We start from the raw sequence: 16,037 nt of genomic DNA, 5'->3' as shown, positions 1-16,037 counted from the left end.
GAGCTTCCCGTAACTTTAACATCGATATTTCCAGTGGGCCAAATATAGGTCCCTAATGCTCCACCCCGTCCTGGGGCGGTCGGGTAGCCTAGTGGTTAAACTGGCTTAAGTCCGGTCTAGTAAGGCAGCCAAACACACGCGCACGCGCACTTTCGTGCTATAAAAGTGAAATAATTTTGACCTTTAAACCCCGTTTCACCTTACCTCGTCTGTTTTAGGGGGCGGTCGGGTAGCCTAGTGGTTAAAGCGTTCGCTCGTCACGCCGAAGACCCGGGTTCGATTCCCGACATGGGTACAATGTGTGAAGCCCATTTCTGGTGTCCCCCGCCGTGATATTGCTGGAATATTGCTAAAAGCGGCGTAAAACCATACTCACTCACTCACTCACTCGTCTGTTTTAGACGCCGCTTGTGACAACCATACGGAGAAGAAACAAATTTCCATGTCATACACGTCGCGGTTTACACATGTTTGTTGTTTAGAACTTAACGCAGCAATATTCCAGGACGGCGGTCTGTAAAACTACTCGGGTCTGGATCAGACGATTCATCTCAGATTGACATCATGAGCATCAATCCATCCATGTGGAATACGATGAAATCCACGTCAACCAAGTCACCGTGCCTGACCACCCGATCCATTTTGCCGTTGAGTAGCTGAGGACCAATTAAATATTCTTACCCGAATTCCCACAGATCAGAACTGTTCTGACCTGTATATCAGAGTTGTTCTGTGCAGACAAAATGTGTATGTGACACTATTTGTTTATTTATGGGCCTTAATTGCAGTCTCTGATATAATAAGAGTACATGTATATGCAATTTTGATTTATTTATTTTTTGCGTCTTTACGAATTAATAACAATTATTATATTTATATGATTATTTATACTTCTCTAGATATATGCACATGTCGTACCTTTATTGTGCGAAATGGGATTTATGGGCCTTAATTGCAGTCTCTGATATAATAAGAGTACATGTATATGCAATTTTGATTGATTTATTTTTTGCGTCTTTACGAATTAATAACAATTATTATATTTATATGATTATTTATACTTCTCTAGATATATGCACATGTCGTACCTTTATTGTGCGAAATGGGATTCAGATAAATATTAATTATCTTAATTAGATAGGATGTTTCCACGATTTTGTACAACAACGGTTAAAGTAAAGGGCACCTGCTGAATACGAAACAATGTCTGCACAACGACGAATAACTTATCGTCTGCAATAAGTATTGTAATGCGCATGCGCAATCGCAAGATGGGATGATGGCGGAAGCTAGTACACCCCGCAAAACTACCAAGATTCCAGCTTGGAAAAAGCTCCACGACACCGTTCAGGATGCCAATACGTTGAGGCAAGAGGCTGTTAGCGCTCAGCATGATCACTTGATTACAGAAATTGAGACCTCGGACGGACCTCTGGCCACAACTCTGAGGTAAACACCTGCTAACAACGCCGGGCACCTCGCCTCATCTATCACTGACATCAGAAATATTTATCATGTTACACCTTGACAGTGCATTCTCATTATGTTCATAGCTGAAGGATGTATAATTAAAACTGATCATACCTTCGAACTTGACACCGAGTTAAAATGTAAGACTTGCACTATAGATGAACAGATGAAAACAATTGTCGATCACAACAACATAGATTGATAAGATTGCAAGTTGATGTCAGAGTTAGGTCATGTCATCGCAACAAGGTCCTGCTCAAACAGCAGATTTGAATCTGGTTTGTGCAAGATTAAGTTCCTAACCAGTTTGTAAGAAAAATAACAAGATGAAGACAAATGTCTCTCCGCACATTCATTCAAAAAGGAAATGAAAAGGGGGAGGTTGTGTACGTCACTAGCTTGTTGATATCCAAAGCTATAAGGTATCAGTTTCTCACCCCACCCAACCTCCACAATCCAACATTGCAATATCATTATCATAGGTATTCCTGCTTGCCAATATCTTAACCCATATCATACCCTCCTATTTATTTGAATATAATTCTTTGAATGGGTTTAAAATGAAGGCGTATTGGTAGCATAGCTCCGTATAGGAACCAAATGCATTTGTTCAGCTTACGAAAAGAAACACTCTCGGATATGACAGCAGTCGTTAATGAAATCTGTGCACAGACGCTAAGAGAAACTCAGTCAAATGCAGTGGATAACAAAAGCTGATCAATGACAACACTAAGTATTTCTGGAAAAACTCTGCAGAAATGGTGGCGATAAGCAAATAAGAGACAAGCAAAGTAATTTCTTTTGGTTAGTCTGACACGTAGACTTGACTATAAAGCATAAAATCCATGGCATTGAGCAAGTATTCATATGCATCAGAATTTGTCTAAAGTGGGAGACATGTTTTCTTGCATCAGTTATAGTAAATAAATGGGCAGTAGTCTGGTATGGTCTCCAAACACACTGAACATGCTGAAGATGTGTGACATGTCACCCGTCTGCCCACCAGATCCCAGCAAACTATGTGGTAGCCAAAACACACACATCAGTATCTGGTAATGGTGAATGTTAATAAAAAATACATATGAATTAATATTATTGTTGAAGTGGCATTCAGTCACAGACGAATTCCTTACTGTTGACAGAATTGTTTATTTGCCCTGTTATGTCAACAAGTATTTGGCAAATACTAGATCTAGCTCTTTGACGTAAACAGAAAATGAATAATCAGTATCAAAGGGGAATTATGAATTATTTTCAGTGCTCATTAACTTAATAAGAATTACATTCTCTGGAAACAAGCGTTGCTTAAAACACTTTTCCTGTTTCTCTTCAGACATGTTTTGTGCGCTGTGGCGACAGCGAGTGTTGTATAATGGCAAAATGTGGAACTTATCAGATATGACCGAATGTGTTCGGTTGCCAATGCTGTTGTTTCCAATAGTGGCTATGTGGTAATTCCAGTGAGAACAGCTGTTATGACAACAGTTATTGCATTTATATCGCATTTGAAACTATTCCTTTGCACTAGGTAGCTAAACACGATATTGTTTACATTAGCTCCGATAATGCTTCAATTCAGTCAAATAGATAGAGGGCCTGCCATATGCATGCAGTCTGTGCCCAAAACGTTTGAGATTTCTAGCCCAACATTGCTCTTACCATCCTCTTAACATCATTTAAGTAGATTTGTGTTATTTCAGGGATTGAAATTAGCACTAGCCCACGGACCATTTTTGTTAATGTTAAAGATATCAGCCTTAGAAATTAACGATGTTCGCATGTTTAGTCCTTAATATGATGCCCTATATCATGCTATATAGCAAAACCCTTACAGATGCCAAATGTTTACTAGTCCTTATGATGCCTGAACTATTGGGCAGTTTGGCAAGGACTATAGGGCCAGTGCCAATTTCTATTGCTGGATATTCTAAGGGCTTGTAGAATTTCTAACATTTTGTAGGGTATTGCTATTATGTTATCACTCTTTTGGCTAGTTGATGTTCAGCATGTTCAGAGGCGTTCATGGTTAATTTTCACAGGTGGTTTGTATGGACTATTTTCAGCTGAGCTTACTGGACCAAACATACTTTTACTAGGTTGGGGCTTGGGACTAGGTAAAGTCGCAGACTGTGCATTATTGTTTAACACCAGGCACAGCCATATTTGTGGCATATGATGGGTGCCTGTAAATAATCTAGTCTGACCCGGACAATCCAGTGATTGAATTATGAGCAATGATCTACACCATCAGCATTGTCATGATACAATGACAGGCAGTCAACTAGTCACATAGTCTGACCACCCGATTCAAGTAAAACTTGTGTGTGTTTCCTAACTGAGATATCACAATTTTGTTATTGTTTTGGTTATTGTCCGATTACCAGGGTACCATATGAGATATGCCCTGACTCCAATATTCTCCAAACATAATGCTTCATTGTCATTATCTGTTCCTCGACCAATTCTGTGTGTTGATAGGCTAATCGTTTCAGGCTCTTGCCATGCTTGCATATTTCCATTGTTTTGCAGGGCTGTTTACGATGGCGACGATTTGGGCAAGTTTCAAGAGACTTTGGATACTCGAATCAAGAGTCATGACCGTGAGATTGAGCGAATGTGCAACTACCACTATCAAGGGTTTATTGATTCCATCAGAGAACTACAGCAAGTCAGTGGCGATGCTGCCAAACTGAAGGTAACATTGTCAGGTTCCTCTACAGGGGTCGATTTAACTTCTGGCCCGTTGAATTACAATTATGAAAGGCTTGCTGAAACTTAAAGTAGATGTCCCATCCGGCTTGTCAAAATTTCACCGCTTCTCTGTTTATGTTTATTTTTTTAAATTGGGCACTGCTCGTGAATCATGTAATTTGGATGAGAAAATATTTAGGGGGGGATGAGATCATGTGAAAGGTTGGCTCAAAGATCATCTCGGTAGAATGCTCCACCCGGCGGCCTTTTTTTAATGTTGTGTACAACAACATCTTTATTTGCTCCTAAAATCGCCACAAAATGAGGCAGTTGGAAGCCAAGATTTAATCTCAGAGTGAAGGAAATGACAATTTAGGGGTGAGGGGACTTGGTAACTCAATCATGGCCACCAACATTTAGTTTGGGGGCAGTTAGTTTGGAGAAGGGCCTGCCTGGCTTGATATGAATTTGTTGCTAAATCTACCCCTGTTCTATGAAGACAAGCAGTGGGTCAGGGACTAACATGACAAAGTGACACTGACAAATTCTATCATCATTATGAAACTGTAATGATCATAATAAATAGTAAAATGATTCAGCATGTACACTGAAAAATACCAATATAACAAAATTATTGTTGTTGTTGTTGGTATTGTAGTCGTGGTAGTTGTTGAAGCTGCAGTGAAATATGCGTTACTGTAATACAATATTCTGAATGTCAGGATGAAATCAGCGGTGTGGATAGCGAGCTTCAAAAGTCATGTGACCCCCTCCTGGCTAAAGGTGATGAGCTGGTCAAGAGTCGCAAGATACAGAAGAATATCACAGCTGCCATAGAAAATCTCTCTATGTGCCTGCCAGGTAGGACAGTCTAATCTGTTTGTAAACTGTATCAGGCTAGAACACATTGAATAAACTAAAATATTCTAGAAGCAGACTGAAATGTGTTCCGGCAGCTGGCTTTCATATATACAGCAGAAGTGGCTGAAATGTTTTGGATAAGAAATGTTCAGGAAACTGCCAGAGTGGCTGTCGTGTTACAGTGGTCTAGTTATCAGCAGGAAGTAAGGCATTATTGTGATTACTGTGTCTTAAGTGTACAGGGCTTATTCCTTGTGTTGTGGACTTCTGCATTCTTAGTTCATAAGCGTAGTTATTTTACGCAGTGATTTAAACTTGTTGTTATGTTGGTTAAAACTAGGATCATTGTGTCTAAGCTGATAGTGTGATACTGTATTCTATAGCATTAGATGTTTTCATGCCTTTTTTACTTGTTCTTTGACAAAGGTAACAAAGTTACTGGGGTTAGTCATGTTCCTTTATTCTTTGTGCTTGTCACTCATTCTGTGACATGTTTAATATTAACGTTATTACTACTGTGTGGCCATGTTGACCTTGTAGATACATTCACCACACATGTGCCACACCTACAATAACCTAGTGCCACAAATTCATTCAAGATTAACAGCTGATTAAGCATTTGGATTTTGTTTTTTTTGTATTTGGTTTCAGGATAGTAACAAGTTCATTCATAGTGCACTAAATTTTATTCACCAAGTTAAAACTCATGGCTTTACATTATTATTACCTGGTCAATTTCATTCTCAGCTTCCTGGGGTTAATATATGCATTATCATGATCAATATCCATGATATTGGTAAATAAAATGAGAGAGTGGAGTAGAGCGAACATGGAAGATGTTAATATAACTGTAAATTTTGAGATACAAGGTTACATAACACCATTATTTTCATTTGCGGAATTTAAGAAATATACATGAGATGGCCAACAAGTGACATGCAGACCTGTAATACAATAAGAAAAATTCATTTCCTAAATCCTGTTTCTAGATGTGTCAGCACCATACCAATGCTTGTGGGTTTCTCTAAAGTGGTCTGAGACCTGCAACACTTCAGGCTCTCCTCCCACATTAAGCATGTTAAGCTGACACACCCTTATTCAACTGGAGTACTGTTCAAGTGGTGTTAAACCCAACTCACTCATTTTATTGGCATCTTATGTTGATGATTGACTGAGTTGGGTTTAACGCCGCTTCTAACATTATTCCAGTTATATCACGGCGTGTCAGCTTAATGTGGGAGGAAAGCCCAAAGAGGAAAGCCCAAAGAGGAAAGCCCAAAGTCATGCAGGTCTAAGACGTTTACCACTTCGGTGAAACCCACGAGCACGGGTATGGTGCTGACAAACCTAGAAACATAATTGGGGCGAACCGGGATTCGAACCCACAATCATAGGTTTCTGGTGTGCCCAAGGGACGCAACTCTGCACAGCAAATCGCGGCGCCTTAGATGACTGGGCCACCCGTGCCCCCTTATGATGATGAACTAAGTTTCTGATTAATCATCCTGATTTGATTTTCAGTGTTGGAACTGTATGGCAAGCTCCAAGAACAAATGAAAAACAGAAGGTAATATCCAGTTTGTAGTTTCTTTCATGTTGACTTTTATCCATTAGTAGAATATTACATTTACAACATGCACGGATTAACCTGAGTCTACCCATTTTCGATTTGGGGGTTCAAGACATGAACAATGTGTAGCAGGCTGGTGACGTGGCACAGTGCACCTGATTTCCAAGTGGTTTAGTTATTGTATGGCTTGATATGACTTGAATATTTGTGAACATTCCCTCCCTCCCAGGTTCTACCCTGCCCTGAAGACCCTGGAACAGCTGGAGCACACCTATCTGCCCCGAGTCATCAGCCATTGGTTCTCACAGACAATGTCAGAAGCCATCCCTAAACTGAGGGAGAAAATAAAGGAGGCCTCCATGTCCGAGCTCAAGGACTTCCTGGAGAGCATCCGGAAACATTCAGAGAAAATAGGAGAAGTGGCAATGACACATGTGAGGATGTTCAGCGTTAGAAATTGGCAATAGTCCTATAGTCCTTGCCAAACTGCCTAATAGTAAAGGTATCATAAGGACTAGTAGAAATTTGCCATTTTTAAGGGTTTTGCTATATGTTATCATTATAAGGACTAGTGGACGAAAACTGTTAGTTTCTAAACTAACGTCTACAGAAGTAAAGTCTAAATCTACTGAAAATAATGCTAAGAGACAATTTTGGTCAAATAGATTCAAACGGTTTCGCGCAAGCTGGTGGAGAAGTTGGATTTAACACATGGTCTTGCTGGACGTTGCTGGTTCTGTTGGACGTTGGTTTGAATCCCAGACTTGCCCAAATATTGGTCCAGATTAAACATGCTGTAACTATGGCATGTATGGTAACACTGTCTCATCTTATCATTTATTACCTCTGCAGGCAGCTGAGCAGAACAACATGGACCCAACAATAGTGAAGAAGAAGCTGAAGAAACGTCGAGCGCCACCGCCACCCAACCCATTTTCTGGGGAAGTGGAAGCAATGCCTGAGGTTGTGAGAGAAGACTCATTGGAGGGAGAAGAGGTCAGGGTTCATTGCTGTATCAGTATATCAAATATCATGTCACTCAATGATTAAAATAAAACATGAAAGGTGGTGGCCCTTGTCATAACACAAATGCAATATGGAGTAGGTTTATGGGTTACCTAGATTCAGTAACAGTTACTCCGGAAAAGACCTCAATGAACGCAGGATGACCCTTAATTTCAAACACCGTAATTTCACCACTTACTGTGCTTCGTTGATCCCCCAAACACAATGAACCCTCATTTCTGAATCATATTAGATCCTTGTCATTATATTTCTGACTCTAAGCCACTTGACGGTGATAGAAATTGGCACAAATAAGTCCTATAGACCTTGCCAAACTGCCCAATAGTTGTCATAAGGACTTATAGAAAAATGCCATTTTGAAGGTTTTGTTCCATGTTATCATTATGAGGGCTAGTGCACTAAAAATGTTAGTTTCTATTGTTCTATTTGAAGCCTTGCCACCAAGGTTGACCTACCCAGTGTTGATTCTGTGTCAAGAGATGCTCCCAATGCTCTGCTTGTTCGAAGAATGGTCTACAATGCAGAAAAAGTGGTCAAACTAGCTGGTAGCCAGTCATCTGTGACCAGAACAGCTGTGTTCTTTGGTTATTGTGTATAATTGCCTCCTAACCTCATTGCTCTCATTATTGCTCGTTTATGTAGTCCAGGCTTGGATAATAATGACACAATGAAAACTCAAGCGACCAGAAATCAATTTTGGCCGTAAACATGGTAAATATTTTCTTGCATGACCATAATGACAGCAAATGATGACTGTGACAACATGACATTGCTGTGTATGATAATCTCGTGCCGAAATACACAGAACCACTTAATTTGATTGTTGTGGCCATTTTGTCAAATATAACAATATTTGAATGCGTGTTTTCAAAGTGTTTCAGTATAGGTGATTGTAGAACAAAAAGTGAGGTGACATGGGGTTTTACATGTTCAAAATTATTTCCCATTTATAGCGATGTGCATACACATGTGTGTTTGGTTGGTTGTACTGGTCTAGACTTACGTTGTATTTATAATGCTAGCCCACTGAGGTACCATGCCGCAGTTAAACATGGATACCCCACTCAGACACAATATACTGACTCCAAGACGACCAGTCCTTGCTTTATTCCCTCAACGCTGAGCTTCAGTAACTGATTGTTTAGACCACACACACACACACCATACCACACCACACACAAAATCAATCTTGATTATTTTCAAAACTGTTTAAAACAATAAAACATTTACACCTCTTAAATTTGCCTGTGAATGAGATATGTGAAATCTCATGATAATGTGGGTGCATTTTGACTTTCAGGAACTGAGCGCTCAAGATCTTGTGGATTTCTCTCCAGTTTACCGATGTCTACATATTTATTCTGTCTTGGTATGTATGAGTGGACTGATTTGATGTACTGCTTTGCATGAGATATATGATCTGTTGTGGTTCAATGAAGGATTAATACATAGGTGAAAGCTAGGTAAATGTTTGCAGAGAGAGTGAGATATGGCTCAGTAAGCTGTTCACATTTTCTAGCAATTTTATACATTATGTGGATGCCTGTATCATTTTGTCTATTGATCCACGGGTGCTAGCCTGATGTAATGGACAAAAATGCGTGTTGGAAGGTGGTTACAGTAAATTTGATTATGTAAAATAGTTTAAAAGCAAATAAGCATAGTTTTTCAATAACTTTTCGCAAATACATGAGTCACATTATGAAATTTGACAGGCACCGTTTTTGCCATATTACCTGTGAGCGCCAAGCTCAAATAAATGCCTCCTGACCAACTTCTAGAAAATATGTAAGTGTCCCTGTATGAGACAGCCCATTCTTGTGTGTATTCTGAAAAACAGTAGAAGGGGTACATTAATTGCATTGTGAGTATTATCAAAAACATTTTTTTTATCGACTTTTGAACTAAGTTCCAACAATGCAATTTACAAATAACTGTTCTGTTTTTGTTATTTACTCGTCTCCTCGTACATTCTTTGACCAAAACAAGGCACTCTTGATGGTGCATGCAATATTTTGAAAAGTTGTTAATCTTTATAGAAAAGGATCTCTTCTTCAACCATTGTCAATAGGTGGTGCTTTCAGTTTGAATTCAATATTGCACAGGTAACTGTCTCAATTTTAAAGACTTGTATTATGCCCCAGTGATATATTTCCTATTATTTCCTGTACGCAGGGTGATAAGGAGAAGTTTGAGACCTATTATCGACAGCAGAGATGGAAGCAAGCCCGACTGTCCCTCCAACCACCAGCAGCCATGGTAAGACATTCCTGTGGGTCTGATGCTCGGTTTAAAACTTCTGTGAGGATACCAGGGCACAACTTTTTGAAAGAAACCATGTTTTTCAAAATGAACTATTGATTTGCCAGGCCTAGATTTGGTTTTTGACCATGTTTACATTCTGCTTTGATATGACTGGATGATTGCTGACTGTTACGTGAAGACAACAGAGCAATAGTTAATTGTGCATCATATTTGTTTTGCATACCTATTAGATTTTGACCTCATGCTAAGCAATTAACTCTGAGAAGATCCGGGTTAGAATTGGTCTGACTGACTGATATAGAAGATTTAACATGCGCTTTCTGACTGCAGCGTATTTCGCACACGGGCCTGGCCGGACCATTTAGTGTATTCCGAGAAGGGTGAAAGTGGTGTGTGCAACCCAAGAGGGGGCTTTTAGGGTTTGCTTATATTGATTTTTTGAAATTTTTAAATTTGGAATGTGAATTGGTCTTCAGCGACTCATTCTTGTCCTAAGAGGTGACCAATGGGATCGAGTGGTCAGGCTCGCTGACTTGGTTGATGCATGTTATCGTATCCCAATTGCAGAGATTATATTGCTCATGATGTCAGTCACTGGCTTTAAACAAACAAACAAACAAATAAAACAGTTTGTTCATTTCTTTTACAGTCAAATTAATTTTATTAATCAGTGTCTAGCAGGTTTTAGAAACTTATGATTTCTAAGTTATATATATTTTTAATTCAATTTGAAACTGTCCTTGATTGCAATTCCTTTTATCCTAATAAATGAGTGAATATTCACTTTGAATTGTGTTGTGCAATAACATGACCCAGCGTTAGAAATTGGCACTAGTCCTATAGTCCTTGCCAAACTGCCCAATGGTAAAGGTATCATAAGGACTAGTAGAAATTTGCCCTTTTTAAGGGTTTTACTATATGTTATCATTATAAGGACTAGTGGATGAAAACTGTTAGTTACTAACCTTGTGACCCATAAACAGGGAAAAAGAAGTTGGCATTGATTCAGACGTTACCGTAATCATTTTGTTGTAAACCAACTAACAACTAGTCAACACAACATTTACATTTACCGGTACATGTAGCATGTTTTTAAACAATGTATCCAAACAGCAATTTGTCCAGTCTGTAGCTTCATAACCATCCAGAAGACAGGGCATTTATGGTTTCCATGTGTCACTGTATGTTATAAGAATGTTCAACCTTTCAAATTCATGGGATTTTTTTAAAGACCAGTCCAGTGGACAAGTGTACACCTTATTTCACTAGTCCTCAGAGTTTGTACCTAGTACTGCTTGCATGAGACAAAAATGTTTACTATGTTGTCATTTTCTGACAGTTAAATTAAACTCCAATTTGTAACAGAATTGAAGCACTGAGAACTGGTTCAGAATCATTATAATTAATAAGTTAAGTCCTCAAATGCTACTAGTCATTAGATTTTTTTTACTTGTCCTCAGCACAATTTGGCAGTCGCTGGCTGGTGGACTAGCATGAATTTTGAAGGCTGAATGTATCAATTGTTCCATTTTACATGGTCAAAACCATTTTGTCAAACAAAGCATGCTAAGTACTTGCTTCTTGTGTCCGACGGGGCGGTCGGGTATCCTAGTGGTTAAAGCGTTCGCTCGTCACGCCGAAGACCCGGGTTCGATTCCCGACATGGGTACAATGTGTGAAGCCCATTTCTGGTGTCCCCCGCCGTGATATTGCTGGAATATTGCCAAAAGTGGCGTAAAACCATACTCACTCACTCTTGTGTCTGACAGCTTCCAACTGTATCAGAGGCGGACAGATAGCCTAGTGGTTAAAGCGTTCGCTCGTCACACCGAAACCAGGGTTCGATTCCCGACATGGGTTCAATGTGTGAAGCCCATTTCTGGTGTCCCCCGCCGTGATATTGCTGAAATATTGCTAAAAGCGGCGTAAAACCTCACTCACTCACTCACTCACTCACTCACTCACTCACTCCAACTGTATCTGACAACTCTTAAGGTCTGATATCCACAAGCGGCTGGTGTGGGATGAATCACTGTTGATTCCATGTACTCACTCAGCATGCTTAGTATTACCCTAACAAAAAACCTCACTCACTCACTCACTCACTCACTCACTCACTCACTCACTCACTCACTCACTCACTCACTCCAACTGTATCTGACAACTCTTAAGGTCTGATATCCATAAGCGGCTGGTGTGGGATGAATCACTGTTGACTCCATGTATTCACTCTGCTTAGTATTACCCTAAAAAAGACGTGGCACAGCAAGTTCCGTGAATACTGAGTCTAGATTGTTTTCTCTTTCAGCATGAAAGTGCAGATGCGTACCGAAAATATTTCCATGATATTGTAGGGTAAGTTTCAGTGTTCATTGGTTGTACATGTTGGTATTATCAAGTCATTGTGGTCAACATTATTATCCCCCCGATATCAAAAACGGGAAACGGGGGGACATAGCGATCAGCATGTCTGTCCGCCTGTCCGTCCATCAGCCATCCATTTAGAGCAAAACTCCCAAACTGTTAAATATTTCTTTTTGACACTTTCTATATAGATCGGTCTAGTTGGGTACTGGTGCCTTTTGATGATTTGGGATGGGGGTTTTTGGTCAGGTTGGGTTATTTTTCATGATTTCTCATGACTTTTCATGATGAGTTATTTTCCGTTTACAGAGCAGAACTCCAAAACCTGAATGAAACTTGCCATACAGATCAGTCTAGTGGCGAATTGGTTCCTTTTGATGATTATGGATTTTGAAAAATACTGAACAGCATTATTTTTTTCTTTACTGAACAGAGGTATCCAATTTTACTGAACCAAAAGTGGGGTATACATGGTATAAGTAGCCAAACTCCATTTGTGAATTGCACCAGACCAGGGAGATATGTCATCACCTGATGACCCTTGTTTTCTATGATGTGACAATGAATGGTTATTTTAACTGAAAAAGTAATTGTTATGATTTGATCATAAATATGATGACATGTATGATGTTAGTGTTGTTTAACTGTATTACAAACATGAAAATTCAGTTAGTAAAATATGTCTTATTACCCTGATTACTTGTTTGTTAACCATGCGACCCGTGAAGATTCCGGGGAAGAATAGGTCTTCAGCAACCCATACTTGCCGTAAAAGGTGACTATGCTTGTCGTAAAAGGCGACTAACAGGATCGGGTGGTCAGGCCCACTGACTTGGTTGATGCATGTCATCGATCCCAAAAGCGTGGATCGATGCTCATGATATTAATCACTGGATTGTCTGGTCCAGACTCGATTATTTACAGACCGCCATCATATAACTGGAATATTGCTGAGTGCGGCGTTAAACAACAAACCAAATGTTAACCATGCTAACTGTATTGATGCAATACTTTGCTTGATGCTTGAGTGACGTTCTGTCACTGTTGTAGGTTTTTTGTTGTGGAAGATCATATTTTACACACATCCCAAGGTCTGGTGAACCGGGCATATATGGATGAGTTGTGGGAGAAGGCTGTAGAGAAGATTGTAGCAACCCTCAGATCAACTGCTGTGAGTGTTAATTACTCTTGGTTCAAATACACTGAAAGTTCAGGACCCTGTTCCACAAAGTGATCTTAGAGCTACAATTGTCATAGGTTTATGTTAAGGGATGTTATGATCATCTTTGCCCTAAGATCAATTTGTGGGACAGAGCCTAGATCAGTTTCATCTATTTCCTGAAATCCCTACAATGCTCTAGGCATTAGCAACAGTTTGCACATGTTTTGTAAACAGATACTTGAGATTGATTATTGTTTACTTTGTGAAGAGATTTGATCATGATTATTGATTATGTGTGTATTGTTTGATAATGCAAACAAAGCAAGGGTTGACATACATTGTTCAGGTGCACAGTCAATTTACCGTAAAGTATCTCATCATTGCACATAGATTTTATATGTATCTGAATACATTTACAGTCGACCCATGAAGATCCAGGGTAGAATAAGTCTCCAGCAACCCATGCTTGCCATAAGAGGCGACAGGCTTGCTGACTTGGTTGATGCACATCATATCCCAATTGCATGGAGCAATGGTCATGATGCCAATCACTGGATTGTCTGGTCCAGACTCAATTATGTACAGACTGCTGTCATAGAGATATGAATATTGCTGAGTGTGGCGTAAACAACAAACAAACAAACATATACAATCACAGAGTATCAATACTAGGGATGGTAAAGAGGAACAATCTTTCAAACAAAAGTTGAATAAGTAAGGCTTAAAAAAATAACAGAATTGGTTCTCAGGCAATGGCTTTGGAAAATATAGTGCGCGCGGGCAGTGTTTTTTTGTTTTTTTTGTTTTGGTTTTCAAACTAGTATGTAACCAACAGTTGTGTTACCAAAAGACAGTTGTGTGCAATCAACCTGGGAAAGGGCCTCCCCACATGAATGTATTCCTTGATGAGCAAAATACTGGAATACAGTATTTGACTACCGTTGGACTTGAAATATTTAAGGATTTATTATTTCTTTTCAAAAGATGAAACGTGCAACAAACTTTATGATCATGATGATAATTCGAGCAGTGCCTTAGAACCATGACTTTTATTCTTTTTAGCCTTTAAATGTTATCATTTGCTAAACTACAACATGTAGAAGTGAATCTTTTTGTGTTACAGTTTACACATTCTCACAGCATCTCTAAATATAGTTGCAATCCCTGGTGCATTATTATGTTATATCCTTTGTTCGGAATCATATCTTCCTACATAATCTTGTTGCTATGGTTACTCTGAGCTGAATCTTTCAATTACATAGACTGCTTCTGCTTATTTCGTCAGGGAGACCTTTGTAGTAATATTTATCAATAGGGATAAAGAAGAAATTATACATCTGGACTGATTGTTATGTTTGGAATTGCTTCACTTTGCTGACTTTGTCTGTTTATGTGATTTTTATGCTTTGTTTACATGTTTGTATTGAAAACAAGTTCTTGTGCCCATTGCGACTATCAGATACAAATAACTTGATCTCTCTCAAGTTTCAAACTGCATGGCTGTTAATAAAGTGATGTCTTTCATTTGAACTTCCACTATCTGATAGCTGAAATTCTGGTACTAAATCAGTTAGTAAATTGACCAGACAAATACTGACATTCATTCAGTAAGGCGGATCTGGGCACTGAACATTATGAAAATATACTTGTTTCTAATGCAAAACAGTTCCTATTCAAACTATATGTACAATTTTGTTTCAGTCTGTGTTTTGTTTTAATCTGTGTTGTATTTTGTGTTGGCCATTACCTACCTCTTGATCTTCAATAACAACTAAAACCTAAATAATAGAAATTTGATAGACAGATTTGATTTTACATGAAGGAAAGTTTTAATTTTTGAAGTTTTACTTGCAGTTTGAAGAGATTTGTTGAAGATCTTAATAAATAGCTATTCTGTTATGACTCTGATGAACAGGAAGTATCGTTGGATTATTGGTTTTGGGACGTCATACGTTTTCGGACGGCCATGTTTTTCACGATTACTCACGCTATAACGGGGATCGGGTGGCATCACACAGACATTGTAAATACTCAGATGATGGCTTGTTTTTAAGAGAAAGTTGTCTTTTAAAAGTGAATGAGATGTTTCACAGTTGTTCCATGTGATTAGAGAGAAAACTATGAATTTTTCTTTATCGTCCAAAAAACCCATAACATGATAAATATTCATTTAGAAATAACTCCGTAGATCTACTAAATCAGGTGACAGGATCCCAACACACGGTTAAGACCCATCTAACACAGGTATGGGGTGGCCGTAATGATTGCAGATTGTACAGTGTTTGACATATCAAGTGTCCTTGTCGTAACCCTTGTTTAAGGGGTCCCTAGATTGAAATACTACAACAACTACTTTTATCAGATGGGAAACTATTTACTACAGTCAGGAGTACAAGACACACACTGACAGTGGAAGTGACTGTGGTCTACATCCTAAGAAGACCTCGTTTGACATTTGAGGCTGGTTATTCAGTAGGAACTGGGGCTGAAACAAGTCCAGATTTACTACCCGGGTACCAGACCCCCTGTTACCCGACCCTACCCACTGTAGGTCTCAAAGAGTTGGGTACAAAATGTCTGATTGGGAATTGTTCACTGCAGCCTTGGCAAAATGTGTTTAGATACATG

The 16,037-nt window shown here is 39.1% G+C and overlaps 1 protein-coding gene across 6 annotated transcripts in view; it reads left to right on the top strand.

The window, feature by feature from the left end:
* The window catches only part of LOC139452447 (exocyst complex component 6B-like), a 40,740-nt gene that overhangs the window by 1,575 nt on the left and 23,128 nt on the right, over nt 1–16,037 (top strand). For 5 of the 6 annotated variants that reach the window (XM_071233930.1, XM_071233929.1, XM_071233928.1 and 2 more), the window contains exons 1-10: nt 1,280–1,449; nt 4,000–4,165; nt 4,884–5,022; nt 6,544–6,589; nt 6,822–7,026; nt 7,445–7,588; nt 8,919–8,987; nt 9,794–9,877; nt 12,192–12,238; nt 13,298–13,418. In XM_071233930.1, coding sequence (XP_071090031.1) covers nt 1,280–1,449; nt 4,000–4,165; nt 4,884–5,022; nt 6,544–6,589; nt 6,822–7,026; nt 7,445–7,588; nt 8,919–8,987; nt 9,794–9,877; nt 12,192–12,238; nt 13,298–13,418 — 1,191 coding nt within the window. Of the gene's footprint in view, nt 1–1,279; nt 1,450–3,999; nt 4,166–4,883; nt 5,023–6,543; nt 6,590–6,821; nt 7,027–7,444; nt 7,589–8,918; nt 8,988–9,793; nt 9,878–12,191; nt 12,239–13,297; nt 13,419–16,037 lie in introns of those variants that run through there. The other variant, XM_071233931.1, reaches the window with a different exon arrangement.

The sequence above is a fragment of the Haliotis cracherodii genome, unplaced genomic scaffold, assembly GCF_022045235.1.
Source record: "Haliotis cracherodii isolate W230 unplaced genomic scaffold, xgHalCrac1.p SCAF_9, whole genome shotgun sequence".
Classification (NCBI taxonomy): Eukaryota; Metazoa; Mollusca; class Gastropoda; order Lepetellida; family Haliotidae; genus Haliotis; species Haliotis cracherodii.
The sequence above is the reverse complement of the archived record's forward strand: the minus strand, read 5'-3'. Positions and strand labels throughout refer to the sequence as shown.